The following is a 20148-nucleotide window of genomic DNA, read 5'->3' on the forward strand; positions in this document are numbered from 1 at the left end:
AGCCAATGAAACTACAGTAATTGCAGCGTAAGTGTGTGTGTACGTTTTATGAAAAGAACATTCTGTGCCGTCCCGAGCTCCCGCCCCCGATTACTGATTGGCTGCCACCTAAGTGGTCTGCTTTTCTGTCTGCGTTTTTATTGGCTGCTAGGCAAGCCACTTCTCTTTCCCTCCTTCTGCTCACATGCCTTCACTGCACCTTTTCTCCCCCCGCAAGAGTTCTGTGCTGGATTTTTTTTCCTTTTACCATTTGCGCTCACTTACTATCGTGCAGTTGTTGCCAAGTGCATGTGAGGTTACACTGTAATCCAAATCAACTCCCAGTGCGTATCAGTGAGCTTTGATTAGTGGTTAGACTTCATATAGTTGCCTGTGGAACAACTTCATAAATTGACTTTGGAAGGACAAATAATTCGTTCAAAACATTATAGGCTCAGTTTTGCAACCGTTTAATCTTTTAGAAACGATTAAAACATATTTACAAAATGTTGCTTTGGAAAAGCCATACAAACACCCACGCAAACATAAATAAGTTAGTTTAATTTTTCAGTGTTTTTCAAAACAAAAGGCACACAGGTACACTTCAGATTTTACACCCTCGCTGAGGCAGTGCAATTTTTTCTGCCTACTAAACAAAAACTTGAATTATCAATAGTGCAATTACATGTTCTACATGAATTTCACATATTTGCATAAGTAGCCCAGTGGGACCCCCCTCCCATAACAAAACAAAACAACAACATTTTTTTTTTTCAACTGGACACTGCAGTATAAGCCGGTCATAATTCTTATGATTATCGGCAAATACTGTGAAATAAATTTGGTCGAATATTGCTCAGCCAAAAAAGGCACAGACTTTGGCAAATACTGATATAGAAATTTAAAAAAATAAAATAAAATAAGGGGGGGGGGGGGGGGGTAGACATCAGGAGACCATGTAAACGTTATCTTCTGCGGCTATTCCCAGTTAAGATGGAACCTCGCCAGTGTAACAAGCTAAAACACTGGAACAAATAAAGCCATAGATTAAAAAAAAAACTGAAGACATTTAAGTTTCCATACAACCCTGACTTGTTGAAATCTGCATTTAACAAAATAAAAATGGAAAACCTGAATAATAATGACACATTAATGACCACTTGAACATGAAAAATCTTTTTTTAGGGTGGAAATTGCACTGCAACTCCCCCGTGTCATAATTTCATTTATATTCAAAAACACAGGCATGAAAAGCAGAATGCTTTTTATGTGCTACATATATATATTTTTTAAACAATAACACATAGGTAGTAAGAACACAAAATGGAGGGAGGGTAAGGGGGATAATAAATTTGCACACTTCTTGCTACATTGTCTGCTGCTTCTGAGGCGATTTCTGAATTTAAAAATCATATTAATAAGAGTGCCAAAACTTGATAGTGTACATATTTCAGTGCTTGTGCAGCCTCTATTGCCTTCCTATGGGGATCTGATGAGGGTTCTTCTCCATGATGGTGTCTGCAAAATAGGCATGGAAGCACGTCTTGAAAGCACCGAAACAGGCTTTGAGAAATGCATGATCTACTTACATAATAGCAGCAGAAGCAGTAATAGTAGTAGTAGTAGTAGTAGTAGTAGTAGTAGTAGTACTGTAGTAATAATGAATATAAAAAGCTTGTGGTGCGTTCAAAGACAAGCGCTGACCTGGTCCCAGCCTCTCACTGAACCTCCCCCGCCGGACCTCCAGCGCCCCGAGGCGGCTCGTCGTCGTCGTCCCCGGAATGCGACCTCTTCGTCGGGCACTCGCTCGACAGACCTGGCGGGAGAGAAAGTCGTCAAGAGGAGGAAGGGGAAGAGGAGGAAGGACTGGAGGGTGTTGCTGTGCCGAGCTGCACGTCCTCGCCCCCCCAAAAAAGGAAGGACAAAAAGGAAGAGAGGAGTTTGCCAAAAAGCAGGAAATGCAAAGTCCGCAAAGATGCTTCGAGAGGGCGTGTGCTTATTTTTTTTAATTTATTTTTTTTAAGGGGGCGGATGGGTGTTGTCACCTGCAGCATCCGACGGTCTTTTCGTCGAAGAGTCTCTGTTTTGGCTGCGTGGAGACTCCCCGGAGTCCTCCACCCGCGGCCCCCGCCTCCTGTGCGGCGGCCGGGAGAAGAACTCCGGCGCCTCGCGGTCCTCCGTCCACTCAAAGTCCCCACACGGGAGCGGTCGTTCTCGGACTGGGTCGAAGTTGTAGCGGTCCGCAAAGGACCGCACGTTTTCCTGGATGGTGGCCGTCAAACGGGTCCGTATCTGGTCTCGGTCAGGTGTGCCGAAGAGGTTCCTGCACACCGGGAGTCGGACGCTGTCCTGCTGCCGCGCGTCGACCCTCTCCAGCGGCGGACTCGCGTTGGAAAGGCGCACGTCTGACATTTCCTTGCACATATGATAACAATAACAACGACAATCTCAAATCCCCTTGTAGTATTCCTTGCCAAGTCACAACGGGAATGCAGCACGCGTACTCCAGTGCGCCGTACAAAAAAAAAAAAAAACCCACACACACAAAAAAAGAATGAGAAAAAAAATCCCCAAAATGGCACGGAGGGTTTAAAAAAAGCACTCCTGTCCTGTCAAGTTGGCAAAGCCTCAAACGCATACGCACAAGTCAGGTCTGTAAAGCCAACATGGCGTTCGAGTGGAGCAGTAAGCGAAAAAAGCAAGTTGACATGAAGGACTATTTAAACCGAGAAGAGCTTTCATTGGTCTGCGCGCTCGCTTCGGGCCGCCCATCGAGCGAGAAACTCAGGAAGGTTGGATTATGTCAACACACCGAGAACGGCCTCATACTTCCACTGCAACCTTACCGTTTTATATGAAAATATAAAATAAAATCCCTGATGACCAACTTGTTTGACAAACTGACAAAAACGTGACAGCGACGACTCCAATCAGTGAAGCGTGAACAAAAATACATCACATCTTACTTTACCCAACCCTTAGCTCTTATTAGATGAAAGAGATGAGCGAGGGAGAAAGAGGGATCATAAAGGTGCAGAGTTTGAAAGTTCTAACAGCCGGAAAAAATAAATGACGTCACGGCATCGAATCAGTTGCTCGTTTATCACGTCTATACTGCTTCCAGCCACCAGAGGGCAGAGTTGAATACGGAGGACAGATTTTTGGTGATTTTTATTCACATAAAAACACACACATGACATTTGATTTAGTGTTTCATTTTAGGGGTTTAACAAAAAACGATTTCAATCAGAACATTGGTTCTGATTTAATGCACAGAATCAAATTGTTACATTTTAAAACAGACCACCGTTGAATCGTATCATACCCCATGTATCGAGATAATGCATCAAATCATTTTTTTATGCTTCATGCACACCAGTTATAAATCTGTACAAATTTACTTGATGTTGCTGATAATGTGTTGTTTGAATGAAATTACCTTGAAATACGGCCGGTATTGGCCTGATGCTGACCTGGTCTTGGTACTCGCCCATCCATAATATAGTTTGGAATATTTGTACTACACATTATAGCCCAAATGTAATTCCTTGTAGCTAAACGCGATCTAGTTCCTCATTTGTTTACAACAGGTTAATAATTGATTGAAAAAAAGCAAACGCATAATTCTCCCTAACTGCAATCTTTTGCACTGTGAAGACTTTTTAAAGGCTGATTGTGTATAAAACCTCAGGCAGCGAGTAGGGACGGCTGCAGGCTGCAGGCCTCGTCGTACTATCGCAAGCATCAGCTGATTGGGGCCATGCTAACAAAACAGTGCTGCTTAATCCAATTGCCGCAGCCCATAAACAACTTGATTGAATTGCGGCAAATCCACTCAAGCGTGGATTAGAGGCGTCACAAAAAAACAAACAAACAAAAAAACACTTTACAAACATGTGAGTTGTCCCTTTACCGCATCGTGTCAAGAGAATGGCCATAGGGCTTCATGTTGTGTCCCAACTTCAATTGTTCCTTCACAGCCTTGGAGGTCACAACATCTTGTGATAGGCACACAAAGGTGATAAAAGCTACAATGTGAGTTCAAAAAAACGTTGTTTTTTTTTTTTTTTGTATCTTTCAGACAAATGAACACAAACTAACAATTTTTGGACTCCATCGGAGCCAGCAATGTGCAACATGTGTCAAAAATAAAGGGTGCGGTAATGCGTGAGCCGTGTAAACATTTGTTATTAACATGCCACACACATTCTGCTAATATGGAAATAATGGATCAGGCTTTATTAGGCATTTTACTAGGGCTGAACAATTAAATATTAGCTAACTATTATTGAAGTAGATAAACTGTCTTTCAAATCAATTCAGGATTCATTTGCTTTTATTTTAGCATAAGTCTAATCTCAAAGCCCAAAAGATTTATGTATAATAAACGTGATTGTTTTTTTTTTTTATTGTAACAATTTTTTTTGCTTGTTTGTTAAAAAAACTTACATGGGGAGAGGACCTTAAAAAATCAGATATTAAATTGCAATCACAATATTGAGGGAAAAAAATATTACAAATTGATAATTTTTAAAAATTGTTCAGCCCTAGTTCAACACCAACTTCAGTATGTGGTCAAATTAAAGCAATATTTAGTGATGTAAGAATTGTAAATGGTTAGAAACGTCGCTCAAGCATATGAATAAAAATACACTGCTGTCGTACATGTCATTAGACTGCGAAGTGTCCCATGCTATGTTTATGTTAAAAAAAATTGAATGTAAACCTATTGTGGCAGCTTCTTGGCTAGCTCTGTCTGGATCTGGCGTGGAAATTGCTGCAGGTTTTTGTTGACGCAGCGCAGGCAGAACCTCTTGGTGTAGAACAGACTGCAGTCCTGCCAGTTGAGAGAATCACAGCTTGAGTGTGTGTTTACAGTAGTAGATGGGAGTCACATTGACTTGATGGGGAGGGCACAGGGCGTATTTGTGAGGAGATTGAATTGATTTCACAATGCTCACTCAGCACAAAGTGGGGATTGTAGCACATGATGACCAACTCATAAGAGCAAACTAATAACATCACACACAAATAAAGAAGGAAGTTGGAACATGTATCTAGGCCAGAAAGGGTTGTCACCAAAATGAGATTTAACTACACAGCACTACGTATTGCGGAGGTGGGCAATCTCGGTCCTCGAGGACCGCAGTCCTGCAGGTTTTGGAGGTTTCTCACTTCCAACACAAGCTGATTCCAATCAACAGGATCGTTATCAGGCTTATGCAGAGCTTGCTGATGAGCTGATTATATATCAGCTGTGTTGGAGAGGGGCAACATGCAAAACCTGCAGGACTCCGGCCCTCGATGCCCACCTCTGACGTATTGGCTTCAAATCATTTATGGAGCATTTAAATGGAATGCGCTGTAATCAAATTCTTACCGAACCAACACATACAGTAACGCCACATAAGCTGCACTTGGAACCCAAAACGAGGAACTTTTCCTTATCTGGACTGAAGGGATCTTTTGTCACATAGCAGTCCTCCAGCAACCTAGACAACAAACGAATTGATTTAGACAAACCTCCTGTCCACAAAGTTGAACAAATAGTGGAAATGTGACTAAGGTGAGGGGGGAAAGTGGAAAGTTAAGTTCCGCACGTAATGGCTTAACACGTTAGCATAGCCCCTCACCGAACACCACCTCTCGTTCTGCTTCATTTTCCACTTACACAATAGCTCTGGTGTTTGGTGGTTTCTGTCCGTAAGAAGTATAAGGACAGCTTAAACCACACGACTGGCATGTGAATGTCCTTTGACGGTGTTCGCGTGTACTCTCCTCCATTGTTTTGCTAACTAGGAAAAGAGGACATTTTATTTGTTGCTATAGTTGCAGTCATGCTGTTGGATAAATCTTTAACGCCACCTAGAGCACCGGAGATAAATGGCAATGATTAAAATTGGCCTACAATGGTTGCAACTTTACATGATTGGAGTAAGTTTTTTTCATTAACCGTTTGATGGAACGTCTTAAAATGTTCTATTATAAATTTCACCAGCTAAGCAGGATATTTACGTGGTAAACATTTTATAGGAACTCTGTAACTAACTTTAATGCGAAGAGACCAACCACGTTTTGTTCTATTACACACATGGGCAATAATTAAAAAGTACCCACATCACCTTTCACAAAATGTGACAGCAAATTATTTTACACTGGTAATTGCATGTACTGTATTGTAGCCCACAGTATTTTGTATATGTAAAGCAACTTTGCAGTCATTTAAAATTATATCAAGAAGAATCAATTCATTTCTATTTATAATAAATGGTTAATCAAAACTTAAATCTCATTCAAACACAAAATAAATTCAGGGTTTCATCATTTATTACACATTGCTCAGTTTTGTGTGGAGGACACAATACATATTTAAACATAAATGGACAATGTTTCAAAATATTGTTTTATGCTGTTTAAAAAAAAGAGTTTAGGAACATCCGCACAAAATTTTACAGCTTATGTCATTAATGTTAAAACAAGTTATTTCACACTGGCACATAAAGTATTTTGTATTTATGAAAGATGTGGGGTACATCGTACAAGAGGTATGATGCACATCTTAATAGCTTTAAATGATTGCTTACAGTGGAACCGAGTTGTTAATTCAACCTTAAATGTGGTAAAAAAAATAAAAAATAAATCAAAGAAACCACTCGTCCAACTGATGCAGAGGTTTCATTGCTTATTTCACAGTGGTCTTTTTTGTGTGGAAGGCACAATCACACATTAATTAGACTATTTAGGCACTATTTTACACTCATGAAGTTTTTTGTCATCTCTGGCCTCCACTTCACAGCTGCCCTTCCCCCCAAAATAATAACGTACAGTACATTGATAAGGGAGGCAGCAGGTAAATGAGCCATCTCTTAATACATGTCCCTGTAGATCTCCTGGAGGAGGGGGTGAAGCGACGTGTCCTCCGTCGTCTCGATTTCCTGCACCAACTGAGCGTGCTCCGTGACCAGTTCCCGGAGGTCGGCCAATTTCTGCAACAGTCTCGGGAAGAGGAAGGCGTCATCGGGGTGGTTGGCCTGCAGGTGGAGCCGCAGAGCCTGCACGATGTTTTCCTGGAGCTGCTCCACCAGAGTCGCATCCACCAGACCCGGACGGTCTACACAGACGAGGAAAAAAGTGAGGGCCTTAACGATGGTGTCCCTCTCCATGGACTGGCTCCGACTCACCTCCACAGCAGATGATGGCAGCCACGAAAAGAGCCAGGTCGCTGTCGTCCAGCTCCAGGGAGTTGAAGCGCGTGGCGAACTGGAACTTGGGCTCCATCATGTCGCTGAAGGGCCGCCGCAGACTCTTGAGGAACTCGCGAGTGATGAAACCGCCGCCGCGCGCCACCAGGAGGCCATCTTTATTCATGCACGAGGCCAGGAGGGTGAAGAGGGCCTCGTAAACGCCGTACTTGAGGAGGGTCACCTAAAAAAAAAAAAAAGGAAACAAACAGCAAGAAATGTTGTTAAGAGTAACTGCTTTGAGGCAATTCCATTTGCACACCTGTATATCTCACAGCCGTGCAACAGGTGTAAACCATAATACATCACTTGAGAACCTGAAAGTGAGTGAAAACATTGCAGCGTATTAAGAAAAAAAGTTGGAGTCAGTAGGTGCTTTCAGGAAATGATATGACGTCACTGCTTGCATTTGCACATTTGCATGGTCTCACAGCCATGTTGAAAGCGCAAATCTTATTTGAGAAAGGGGTAAATAAAAATTTAAAAAAAGATAAAGACTACTACATTCGGCAAATGACATGGCATCATTGCTTGCATTTGCACAGCCAGCCGTGCAGCAAGTGCAAACATGACTTGAGGAGTGTCACCTGAAAGCAAGCAAAAATAAATGCAGCATAAAGAAATAAGTCATTTGGAGGAACTTTCAAGGCCTCGCTGCTTGCATTTGTGCAGCTCTCACAGCCGTGCAGCAACTGAAGTACATCGCTTGAGGACAGTCATCTCAATGTGAGCAGAAACATACATACCAAAAAAAGTTATAATGAATATCTGCTTTAAGACCATGCCATGTTGTCACTGCTTGCATTTGCAGATCCGCATGGCCATACAGCAAGTGCCAGCCCTAATACACCACTTGAGTCATCTGAAAGTGAGTGGGGAAAAAATGCAACAAACTGTAGATCATTGTAATGGGAAACTGCTTTGAGAAATCACACGGCACCACCACTGCTTGCAATTTCTTTTAGATATCAATGATTTCACAGCCCGTGCAGCAAGTGCAAACCTTAATACATCACTTGAAAGTGAGCACACAAAAAAATGAGGAATAAATGGCGGCGAAAATACATAAATAAATACAAAAAATTCTTGGAGAGAATTTCAGTGTTCGCTTGCATTTGCAATTCTGCATGGTCTCACAACAGAGAAGCAGGCGCAAACCTAAATAACTCACTTGAGGAGGATCTTCTAAAAGTGAGTGAAATAAATGCAGCTTGTATGGCTTAAAAAAACAAAACCATAGAAAAAAATTTGATCTATGATTACTTTTTGCATTGTTACATCAGCATGGTCTCACAGCTGTTCAAAAAAAGTAAACAAACAAAAATCAGAACAATGACAAAATAAACGAAAGCAAAAATATTACGAGAAAAAAAGAAAATGAAAATCTATTTTAAATAAAAATGGAAAATTAACAATAATAAAAATAAATATAAGTCAAGGTTATTTATGGGTGTTGAAAACGCATGAAATCACTAAAAAATAAAACATTTTCATAAACAAAATAAAAAGTGTTTGAAAAAGATAACTAACGGAAAGCACATTTTACATTTACAAAACTAAAACTAACTATAAGTATCACAAAAATGTCAAAGTCTAACAGTCATTTGGGAATTTTAATGTATTTTATTACATAATACATAAAAACCTTTAAAAAAAAAAATCCTGTCCATGAATATTTTCTTCACAAAAACAAAACTAAAACTAATTCTAAAACGAATGAAAACAAGCAATCCTGCTAATTAAAACAAACTGAATCTGAAAAGCCAAAACAAACTGAAAAGTAAGTATCATAAAAGCCCCCAAATTGTGACAACCCGGCTAAAGGTACCTGATCATTCAAATCCAGGTTCTGGAAGCTGGGAATAGCTTTGGCAAACTCGGTGAGCTCAGTGACCGTCTCCACGGAGGTGCTCTGGCAACAGTGGAAGAGGCGCGCTTCGGCCTTCCTTTGCTGGAGTCCGCCGCATCCCACGGCGGCAACCAGCACCCCCGCCGGGACGCCGCTCTCGGGCTCCTCGTCGTCCGCCTTGGACACCACGTGTGCCGCCAGGGTCTTCTCGGCCAGCTGGAATGTCTCCATGTCGTGAATAATGAAAGGCTTCGGAGAAGAACAACAAAGGAGATCAGGTGAGCTCAAGATGAAAAGAAAGAGTGTGAACACGTGTTGGTGCCTTTACCGGCTTGCTGGTCTTTCCGGTGAGTATGAGGCGCGCTTTTGCTTTGTTCATGTTGAAGTTTTTCATGTAGGCTTGGTGGATGCGCCCGATGAGAATGTTGTGGTGGGACAGCGTGGGGCTCGCCGCCTCCTCCTTCTTTTTAGCCACCATCTTGCTCTGCGCCTTCAGCTTTATCTTCTCCGCCCGGGGCATGCGTCCGAAGCGGATAGCTGTTGAGCCGAGACATTCCTTCAACAATTGCCAATCCCGCGCAGCCTCTTTTACGCAAATTAGCCTGCAAATGATATGGCGGTGCCCTGCGGCCGGCGCGAGGCAGTCGGGACGAACCCAACGACCCCGCTGTTGACGACAGGCCAGATGTGCTGTGGGGGCTCTGTGTTTTGTTAGTGGAAAGCTCCAGCGGGACATGCGCTATAAAAAAAAAAAACGCCAGCAATGTAAAGCCTGTTGACCTGGGTCACCTCGTGCTGTGTTTGTGCTTGGAGCTGCATTCGACTTCAGTAGTGGGAAGTCACCAAAAACTCAGATTTTTCAGGTATCTTCACTTTACTTGAGTACCAAATTTATTTTTCAGACGACTTTTTAATGTTCATTCACTACATCTGGAAAAAGATCTCTATGCTCTTCACTACTACGACTTACTTTTTGTTGACCGAATGAGCTCTTAGGGACATAAAGAGCAGAAAAAACTAGAACAGCAACAGGGTTATTTTAGTTAACTAAAACTAACAAAAAACTCAAACTAAAATTCAAAAAACTATTTCGTTAACGAAATAAAATAAAAACGAAAATGCGTTTTAAAAACAAAAACTAACTGAAACTACATTTTATGTTTACAGAATTAACTAAAACTAACTATAATTATAGCAAAAATATCCTTCATTTTAGTCAGATGTAATTAATATAATGTATGAGCCTTTGGGGATGATTTTAAGTACGGTAGATTTACTTTGAACCGGAAGAAAGTTTTTTTTTTTTTTGAGCACTCACACACATATATGGTCTCCCAGGCGGGAAGCAAACTCACGCCAACCTGCACCAAAGGCAAGTGACGGTAACCACGCCCCGGAATAAAGACGTTTGAAAGTGTGTCACACAGAAGTGACATCATCTAGCAGCAGCCAATAGAAAAGCACCTTCAGATGACGTCGCTCCCATGTTGTTGTTTTTTTTAATATTGCGAACAAGTAATAGGGCTGCACGATATTGGAAAATCATAATATGTAGCGATATCGATATCATTGCGAGATTTAACATGTACCAAAAGAAATGACAGTTTTATTATTTAATGAAAGAATTTATTTTTTTCATGCAACAAAATAAGAAAACTCAATATATTATTAGCTAATTAATTGTAATTACCTCTCGATAATGTTCAACCATCGGATGGCGGTGCACATTTTAGTTAGCGGATGACTGGTCAAATTCAGATAAAAGCATAAAATTCCATATGAAACTTATTGCATGTTTCGCAATATGCATATTGCTTGGGCCGATATCCATATTGTTTTGACATATTGTGCAGCCCTAACAAGTAATATACTTTTTTTTTTTTATTAATAATAAAACTAACTAAACTGAAACTAAACATTTATAAATGAGTACAACTATTAAAACTAACAGAATAACCCTGAAAACTAATTAAAACTTACTAAATTAAAAAATAAAACTCAAAACAAAATAAAAAACAACTATAATGAAAATTCCAAAACTATAATAACCCTTGACAGGAATCTTTTTTTTTTTTTTTTTTTTTTTTACTGGACTGAATTGGAAGTCCTTCGAAAAATGTGAAAGCACAACTTGTGGCCTTACCATTGTGGGACATGCCCACCGAAAGGCACTTGTGGAAGCGGCAGTACTGGCACTTGTTTCTGTTCTTCTTCTGGATTTTGCAGTGGTGTTCGCACTTGTCATACTCCAGCTTGAGCCGGACCGTTCTCCTGAAGAAACCCTGGTGGAGGAAGAAAAGTAGCACACTGTCAACACTGCCCTTCTAGGGATCAATAAAGGATTATGTTATTACTTCAATTACACTTCAAAAAACAAACAAACATATTGTGTACCGTAATACTATAAAAAACTGTGATGTCATTTTTACAGCCCGCCCGAATCGGCCGATTATTGCCCTTCAAACATCTGCCAAAACAATCGGCCAATTGACCATTTATTTTCCCCTTAAAACATTCTAATTGAAGAAAACCGAAGTTTCCAACGCCGTGAAAGTACCCTGAACGCACCATTTTGCTTGCTAGCATTAGCAACTAGCAAGTGTGCATCTATGTTATTCTGGTTATTCTGTTGGCCCCAAGCGTCCTTTAAACTGTTTAATGACACCCCAGTTGGAGTTAACTGCAAAACCAAACACACCGCAGTAAGAATAACATCCACTGTATATTTAATACAAAACATGCTTCGTTTTTAAAACATCGCTAGCCTAGCGCTAATGCTAAAAGCGAAGGGAGGATCCCAATCAAATGCTAACCAGAAGTTAGCATCGACGTCGGGAGTGTTTTCCCCTTCAAATAACGAATATTCACACACAAATGCTGAGGGAACACATACCCACAGGTAAGATAACACTACAAAAGGCACAAATTCTTCTTAATATGGGAAAAACTAGTTTGTTTGTTTTTTTAAATAGAATTAAATCGTAACTTTCTTCTGTAATCACTTTTGAGTGTTTACACCATGGATGCACGGCACCACACTGCCCCTAAGAGGCCAAAATGCACAGTAACAGTCAGTATTTGTTCTTATTGTTTTTTCAATTGCTATTATTTGAGTAAAATCTAGCGAAAGTTAATGCGTAAGTGACACCCATTCATAAGGAATGGGGGGGGGGCGGGGCACATTTTATGCATTTTTTTTTGTGTTAAAAGAATCAGCCGTATTCTGTAATCTGTATTTTTTTCTGCCAATTATCCGCATCGGCCTAAATAATGCATATTGGTCGGGCCATAGTCATTTTCAGTCCACAGCAAGCAGCGAAATGGCCGCCCCAGAGATGGAGAAAAAAACAAGTGGATTTTGCTTCTTAATTCATATTCCACAAATGCAATATATTTAGCAGAATACTGCGTTTAGACTTGTGAGGGCAAACATTGTGAAGAAAATTTTGGACATGAACTTCACTTTAAGTTTAAAACAAAATGCAGTACATCTCAATATTAGCATGCTAATGAAGTTTGTTTTTACAATTCCTACAAAGGTAATGCAACTATTATGAGTACATTATTAGTATAATTGTAAAGCACATGTATTGTACACACTAAAATATAACTCCGTGAACTTTGCCTTAAAAAACAAACAATTAACTGTCCTCTCGGCCTTATTTTCTTTCCATTCCCCTCAACTGTCTGGCTTGAACATAACAACAAAAGCATTCAGGTGTTCGTGTCAGTGTTACATCACCGCCCTACAGAGGCAAAAGGAGCCAGTGGAATTGGACCATATTTATTCTTAAAGAGGCCCCGAGTCGAATGACACCTTTCTAAAGCCCTCAAAGAAAGAAAGTGGGAGCAGATATCGTACATGCGCCAAATAATAAGATCCACGCATATTCCTTTCTGCCAAAACGGTCACATGATCACATATGATGGTCAACTTCAGCCGCAAACGGAAGGTTATGGGCTGTTATATCACACGCCAGCGTGAGCACAACATTTAAGGGGAATGCGTGTAGTCATGTCGCGCGCTTGCCATGAATTGATTCATTTGCTCCTAACAGGGGGCGGGGGAAAAAACAGGAAAAAACAAGCAAGCAACTAGCAGCGTGTCTTTGCATGCGCGCAAACGTAACGAGAGGCCACACTGTGATTTACGACGTGAGAAGATAAACACGCAAATAAAACGCATTGCTCAACATACTTGAATGACTCAATCCTTCTTTGCTCAAGTATTGTACATGATTGGTGAGTTCAAGAAAATGGAGAGAGGCTATCAAGAACTGTTAATGTTAGCAAGCATGTACGTCTGGAATGGCGCTTCTTTAGGTTTGTTACAGTTGGCCTGTGCATTATAATGTGAAGGGGTTAAGCTCTGAGCCTTGGGGCACATTTAATTGGGGGCCAAGTGATTTTCTGCCTTAACACAAAGGGGGGATCGTATTGAAAGAAACAAAACAAAAAAACACCAAAGCATAATGGTGGGAAGTTAACGGAGTGAGATTCCCCTGGCCAGTGACTTTAGCATTCATCTACGTTTCGTAAATGCTGGAGTGACTGTCACTAGGCTTGCTCAGTTTACCGCGCAATCAGTAGAAAGAAGCAGTTTAGTTTGTTACAGATGGCTCGTGCATTCAAAGGATTGAGCTCAGAGCCTCAGGCCAACTGATCCCGACTCAAATTACAGTCGAACTGGCTTGCTGCCTAAATGGGCCGCATAGAAAGAGAAAAAAAGTTTAGTGTGAGACCATTTTGGGGGGGAAAAACACTCTGGTGGACAGTGAATGGAGTCACCTACACTCAAAAGAATGGAACTGAAAGAATGGAACTGCTTTGGTTGAGTTACGATCAGGTTGTGAATTTGAGTGTTTTAGCTCTGAGCCTCAGGCATCTCTTCCTGTACGAGTCAATTCTGGACGGATTCAGAAATTTGGCAGAATCAAAACCAATTAATCATCTGATAAATGAAACCGTTATGAATAAAATAACTTATTTGTTGGTCCCTTAATGCTTACAAATATAAAGATATGAATTATAGAGAGCGTTTGACAGTTTTAACTTTACAACAGAGATTTTTTTAAAATATATTTATTTTTGGTGGGGGCAGGAGGATGTTTGACTGTTGTTCTTTCTCTTATGTTGTAATGTGTAAAAAATAAAACTAAAATATGACCCTAAAAAAATCAATCACATTTTTGCCTACTTTAAATGGACTATCGGCCAATTAAATTAAATACATAAAATTGTTCAGGCTCTCACTACCATTTGGAGTGAATATTTAATTGTCCTAAAAAAAAATCTGTGTACTTGTGTACAACATAAAACATAATGAAGCCTGAAAGGCCACATTGAATAATAGCAACCAAGCGCCAGGCACATTTCTGACCACATTTTCCATGATGAGGCAATGAACTGACAGCTGTCAAATACCTGACGTGCGCGGACTAGCTCGAATGCTAAAAAATTAAAAGGTTGCAAGTGTGCTTGGATTAAAAGCAGCAGCGTTTGCAACTCAAGTGGGGGGCACACGATGTTGACGACTCACTCACACCTCTTGCAGACGTCACACTTTTATGAGCACCCCGCCAACAAACGGCAACAATATCAGGCGCAGGCGGCCCGATGACATCCTGCCAATTTTCCCATGAGAGGTGACATTGCTCCACACGTGTGCAAGTCGTCCCAGCGTCAGTAACGCTGGCTGCTAGCCAAGCAGGGGAGAGGTGACAAGTCGACCGAGGCCGGCGTGTCCTCAACCCCACATGCTGGCTCCGGAACTTTCCATTGGCCTCGAGGTCAAGCGCCTCTGCATACCCAGCATTATGTTATGTGAACGTGTCAGGATAGGTGAGCCATTCCTTGTCATGGCTTGAATTGTCCTTTCGAGCAAACGGTTTTCGTCTCACCTTGCAGCCCTCACAGGCGTGCACGCCGTAGTGGAACCCCGACGCTTTGTCCGAACACACCCTGCACTGTAAGCTGAGGGTACCCAAGGCCTCGCCGGGCTCCTGCGCATCCCCACAGCCTCCCGATGACGGACTGGAAGCCGGGGTTAAGGTGTCTGCCGGGCAACACAGGAGCAAGCAATTGAGTGTGCATTTATTTACATTGATGATTATTTACCTTCTACACTATTCAGAACAAGGAACGTCTAAACTTTCGCCACAGTGGCCTTTTTCAGGTTCATGATTATGCAACAATTCAGGGGTGGGCAAAGATTCGTTTTTAATGGCCACGTTTGACTTTTAAAAAGGGCAGACGATCATTTGTAGATGACATTAAAAAACAACAACAGCTGAAGTGTGCTCGTAAAATATGTCAAATTGATTATTCTTAATAATAATAATAATAATAATAATAACAATAAAAAGATACTCAGAATAAAAATATTTTTTACAAAAAACATTTTTTTACTAAATGTAAAAAAAAAACTTGTCTAAGAAAATAATAGTTTTACTGAATTTATTTAGAATACATTTAATTAAACAAAGTAACACATTTTGTTGGACATGAATAATGAATAAAATGAAGTATAATTAATTTAACAGTTAATAAAAATAAATGGATTTTTTTAAGTAAACAGAAACAATTGACTATGCTAATTATAAAACAGTCACTCTGAAAGTCATATTATTTACAGTGCTGTCAAAGTTAAAGCGTTAATTAATTAATCACAAAAAAATTATCGTATATTATATATTAACTCTGATTAATTGCACCATTAATTTTGAGTGACGCTGATCCTTTAGCTGACAGCGGATGGTTACGTTAAAGGTAGCACAGGTTGTGTTTGAGCAATAACCATAACTACATAAAGTAAAGCATTTAATAAATATTTGTTTATGACCCTAAGAATATTTGTTCATGTCAAAATATTGGGGTCATTTTTTTCCCATTTTAAATTATGCAAGTAATTAACTGATTAGAAAAACAGGTAGATGAGGGCATACAGTGGATCAAAAAATGTGGAAGACGTCTTCCTAACACTAAATGTCGAAAAAAATTAACACATACCAGGTGCTCTTTAAATTTGGTGGGCAAAAAATGCTGATAAAAAAGTATTTTAAATTAAGTGATTAATTGTGATTAATCAAAATTCTAAGATGTGATTAATCTGATTTAAAAAAAATGTAATCGTTTGACAGCTCAATGATTAATTTAATCAAAGTAAATGAAAAAATATTGAATAAAATAAATGGACATTTTTAAATTATGTAAAGCTGTGAGTGTTAAGACATAATCACTTGCTTTTAAAAACGTAGTTGTACTTACATTGATGTTTCTGCATTTGGCAATTTATTATTATATTATATTATTAGTATGGGATTTTTTTTTAATGGGCTTTAGGTGAACTGATGAATACACCCACATACAATATATATATATATATATATATATATATATATATATATGTATATATTTTTTATTTGTTTTTTAAAAAAAGGAGAGCAATGATGATGTCAAATCGAATGAACAATACTGAGCTCTCCTGAGAAAAAAACAAAAAAACAACAAAAAAAAACGTAGTTGTAATACATCTGATGAATTAGCAAATTATTTAACTAATATTTTTTCTAATTTATTTACAATAAATGAATCAATCATTTAATAAAAAATAAATAAAAAAAATTGTATACGAACAATTTTTATTTACATTTTTTCTTTTATTTAAAATAAATAAATTATTTAATGAAATAAATAAATATAAAAAACATAGATAACTATATGCATATTTTAGGAAAAGAACATGATAATTTAATGCAACAACTATTACAGGACAGTTGATTATATGCTGTAACTCAATTTTTTCTCAATAAATATAATACTGTGTGTTGTCATTTTCTTTATGTACATCATTTATGTGTCTTAATGTGTTTATGTACAATATTACTTCATGTATTGCACTTATGCATAAATCTTCTTTTTACCTGACAACTCACCCAGTGCGATCGAGCTCTCAGACCCCGAACCGGGACTCTGGTACTCTGGGAAATCAAACCCCAGAGTGTCCGCTGCGATGGACTGGGAGATGTCACGAAGATCCTCCATTAGGTCCGCACACAGGGGGCTGTCCAAGAGGGAGTCCCCCAGTGGGGACGGCGGGCAGTAGAGATCCCCTGCCATGGCTGGATGACCACCTCACTCACCAGACTACGGAAAGAAAGAAGACAGTCGTGAAACCCAATGAGTTTTGTGTCAAAGAAGACGACCATAAAAAAACAGTGTAGTGAGCGTGCCGGCCGACCGGGACATCTGTTTGAGCCATTCCACAAACGTTCTCCCCCCGACTTCCAGTAATTGACTGCGGCAGATGTCCTGACGTTAATGTAGCGCTGATTCCAGATTACAACAATGGGGATGAGAATTAAAACATGTAAAGTTGTGCCCAAGCGTTAGAAGCAGATCACCGACTCAGAAAAAATCCCAAACTTTAATATTTAATTGTCTAGAGTACAGTGGCATTATTCCACTACTTCAAAAATAATCCACAAACGTGGAACCCTCAATTGATCCACTCACTCTTGTTTATGTGGAGGAGTTTGTTACAGCATGTCTGTCAGGACAAGTCCTGACAGTGAGCCTCAGCTGTGTAACGAGCAGAACTCTATGAAGACTCCAAAGACAAACACAAAGCCAGGTGAGTGCAAGTGGGTGACATAAAAGTGGGATCACGCCGACAACTGGCACTGTGTAAAGATTTGTGAAGCACTTGAGCGGTCTGCAGCATGATTAACATGAAGTTATCATTGCTTAAGATGGAAGTTCAAACATTCACAAAATAAAAGGGTTAACATCCTAGTTGAAATTTTTGCTGACTTTATTTTGGGAGAGGAAAAGGCTAAAGGCCCATAAAATAATGGGACGATGTTCCTGATATTTTCAAAAGTGGAGCACAAGTACAGATGCTAAGACATTTTTTTTTTTGAGGTGCGATTGTGTTTAAGCATTACAGGCCTCACTCATTAGGGGGAAATTAAGTCTATCCCAGCTGACTTTGGTACAACCTGGACTGGTCGCCGGCCAATCCCAGAGCACATTTTTTGACAACCAACCATTCACACTCCCACCTGTGCACAATTTAGTGAAGGCAGAGCTGAGATTCCTCAAACCTCATACAACTGAGGCAGACTCACAAACCACTCACACACCATGCTGCCACAAACTTAAGGAAATCAAGTCAAATACATTCAAAACAAGGAAGTATTTTTATTTATTTATTTTAAATCTTTTTGACAACTTTTCTCATTAGGTGCGCCTAATGTTATGGCCTGAGTGTAACCTGACCAGGCATTCATTTTCATTGTGTTTTACTTCCCAGGCAGTCGGAGGGAGGGGTTCTATCTTTAGGTCAAAGGAGGAGAGGAAATAAGAGCTTTGCAGAATGCATGTCAACAAAGAATTAAATGGACCAAAATCAAATAAGGAGGAACAAAGATATAAACACCTTAAGTGATCCAGGCCCAGTTGGATATAGTTGCCCTTATTTTTATTATTTTTTTGCACCTGCAGCAACAGTGAAACTGCTTTTGATCCCTGCTGTAAGGGCATCTGTTAAGTGCCACAACTAAAAATACATTGAACGTTGGAAGTGGCTGCATATCTCCCTCATGTCTGACAAGGTCATCAAACCGCTAGAAATATTTCGCCTCCATGACGACAAACTGTTGAAAAAGTTTCCAATCCCATCAGAAGACATGGCGGAAATCCTCTTAGCAGCTCATAATCACACTTACATAACAGCAGTAAACTTTGAATGTTTTGTTATTACCGCAGAGAGTTCGCTCCCGAGCATTTCCAGATGACAAATCCCAGGGGCGTTTGTTTGACGAAGACGTTCAGATCAGCGTAGCGGCTCGACCAGCGTCCTACTCCGGCCTGCGTTCAGTCAACACGCCCTTCGTCCCCCCGCAGGAAATGACGTCAACAGAGCGCGACCGAACGAGCACACCACCTGGCACACCTACATTTTAGACCAATCACAGTGCAGGGAACGAAAACAATTCCGGGTTGTAAAATAAGAAAAACAAAACGGTAAAACTTGATTTTAGTAAAAATAAAAATAATGTGATTTTATTTTTTTTAACTGAATTTGTTTGTGGTTCTACATTACCACTGTTTAGTTCGGATTGTGTGCATCATGAGAAAATGGCACTTTAATTTCAATGTAATTTGTCCGTTGCGCCCTCTACTGTTTGTGGATGCGAGTCAAGGTGGTCTTCTGCTGGTCAGTGTGGAGTGATTGTTATTGCGGATTTATTTGAAGCGTAATCATTAGGCATTTGGTAGTGGGTAAAGAACTAGCTACTAGAACTAGATCAGGAAATAATTTTTCAAATTATTTCTTGGTCTTGTGACTTACATTCCACTTGTGGATTGGAAGAGCTCATTAGGCAATAAAACAAATGAGTCAAAATTTGTTTCCAGCCTTTATTGGTCTTTGAATGAAACAATATGGTACTAATACATATGACGCAAATACGAGAATGCAAATAATACTGAGTAAAACTCACCACGGGTGCGCCCTGTGACATTAACCACAGCCCTTTTGACGTCTTTGGAGACGAATGACGTCAAAGACTCCTCAGACGAATTGCTGCCCTCCAGGGAAGGCAGTAGGTTGTATAGTTAACTCCTGATGGGGTAAAATCACAACCCTGAAACCACACAACCTACTACCTCACCCTGTACGAACACCATGAGTCACCCGTGAGGCTGAACGCAGGTTGAAAGCATCCGTATGGCGCTAATTCCATTTACTTGTGAAATCATGACATTCATATGAATACTGGAACAACTTGATGAAGTCGCTGCCTTGACAGTCGCTTCAGGAAAGACAGTAAGTTGCATAGTCATCTGACAGTTTGGGAAGGACCCTAAAACTATACAACCTACTACCTCACCCCAAAGGACCGTTGCGCTCTTCCTCAAGGTGCCGCTCACGTCTCACAGCTAACTGCCCACCTGAGAGAACATTAAAATAAACAGCAACATTTTTGCAACTTACATTGCAACTGTGCGCTTGTCCTGGTGATGGTGCCGCACGTGTGTCCGCTCTGCCTTGCTCGGCCTGAAGGACACAACGCA

At 40.1% G+C, this 20148-nt stretch overlaps 3 protein-coding genes across 4 annotated transcripts in view; all 3 read right to left on the reverse strand.

The window, feature by feature from the left end:
- Positions 1-433: 433 nt before the first annotated feature.
- On the reverse strand, positions 434-2991 carry LOC144035445 (cyclin-dependent kinase inhibitor 1B-like). The gene is made up of 3 exons (XM_077545134.1): positions 2025-2991; positions 1684-1795; positions 434-1497 (listed from the first exon to the last, which is right to left on the reverse strand). Exons 1-2 carry the CDS (start codon positions 2401-2403, stop codon positions 1698-1700), a joined length of 477 nt encoding a protein of 158 aa, XP_077401260.1. The 5' UTR covers positions 2404-2991; the 3' UTR covers positions 434-1497; positions 1684-1697.
- Positions 2992-3133: 142 nt separating this feature from the next.
- cdpf1 (cysteine rich DPF motif domain containing 1) lies at positions 3134-5811 on the reverse strand. The gene is made up of 3 exons (XM_077545135.1): positions 5651-5811; positions 5360-5471; positions 3134-4816 (listed from the first exon to the last, which is right to left on the reverse strand). Exons 1-3 carry the CDS (start codon positions 5761-5763, stop codon positions 4706-4708), a joined length of 336 nt encoding a protein of 111 aa, XP_077401261.1. The 5' UTR covers positions 5764-5811; the 3' UTR covers positions 3134-4705.
- A 477-nt stretch (positions 5812-6288) lies between these two features.
- Positions 6289-20148, reverse strand: part of pparaa (peroxisome proliferator-activated receptor alpha a) — a 35946-nt gene continuing 22086 nt past the window's right edge. The window contains exons 5-13 of one of the 2 annotated variants that reach the window (XM_077545132.1): positions 20069-20131; positions 18833-19024; positions 16992-17214; positions 14970-15124; positions 11213-11351; positions 9398-9606; positions 9049-9318; positions 7161-7404; positions 6289-7090 (exon numbers count right to left, since the gene is read on the reverse strand). In XM_077545132.1, coding sequence (XP_077401258.1) covers positions 6846-7090; positions 7161-7404; positions 9049-9318; positions 9398-9606; positions 11213-11351; positions 14970-15124; positions 16992-17187 — 1458 coding nt within the window. In that variant the 5' untranslated portion in view covers positions 17188-17214; positions 18833-19024; positions 20069-20131 and the 3' untranslated portion in view covers positions 6289-6845. The remainder of the gene's footprint in view (positions 7091-7160; positions 7405-9048; positions 9319-9397; positions 9607-11212; positions 11352-14969; positions 15125-16991; positions 17215-18832; positions 19025-20068; positions 20132-20148) is intronic. The other variant, XM_077545133.1, reaches the window with a different exon arrangement.

This window comes from Vanacampus margaritifer, chromosome 15 (assembly GCF_051991255.1).
Source record: "Vanacampus margaritifer isolate UIUO_Vmar chromosome 15, RoL_Vmar_1.0, whole genome shotgun sequence".
In the NCBI taxonomy this organism is placed as follows: domain Eukaryota; kingdom Metazoa; phylum Chordata; class Actinopteri; order Syngnathiformes; family Syngnathidae; genus Vanacampus; species Vanacampus margaritifer.

Excerpts from the sequence above, each read along its gene's own strand:
- cdpf1 (XM_077545135.1), bottom strand. The coding sequence starts at position 5,763 with ATGGAGGAGAGTACACGCGAACACCGTCAAAGGACATTCACATGCCAG. Across the intron at positions 5,472-5,650 it reads CCAAACACCAGAGCTATTGT|GTTGCTGGAGGACTGCTATG; the intron begins GTAAGTGGAAAA and ends TTTGTTGTCTAG. Across the intron at positions 4,817-5,359 it reads TTACTGTATGTGTTGGTTCG|GACTGCAGTCTGTTCTACAC; the intron begins GTAAGAATTTGA and ends CTCAACTGGCAG.
- LOC144035445 (XM_077545134.1), bottom strand. The coding sequence starts at position 2,403 with ATGTGCAAGGAAATGTCAGACGTGCGCCTTTCCAACGCGAGTCCGCCG. Across the intron at positions 1,796-2,024 it reads AAGACCGTCGGATGCTGCAG|GTCTGTCGAGCGAGTGCCCG; the intron begins GTGACAACACCC and ends CTCTCCCGCCAG.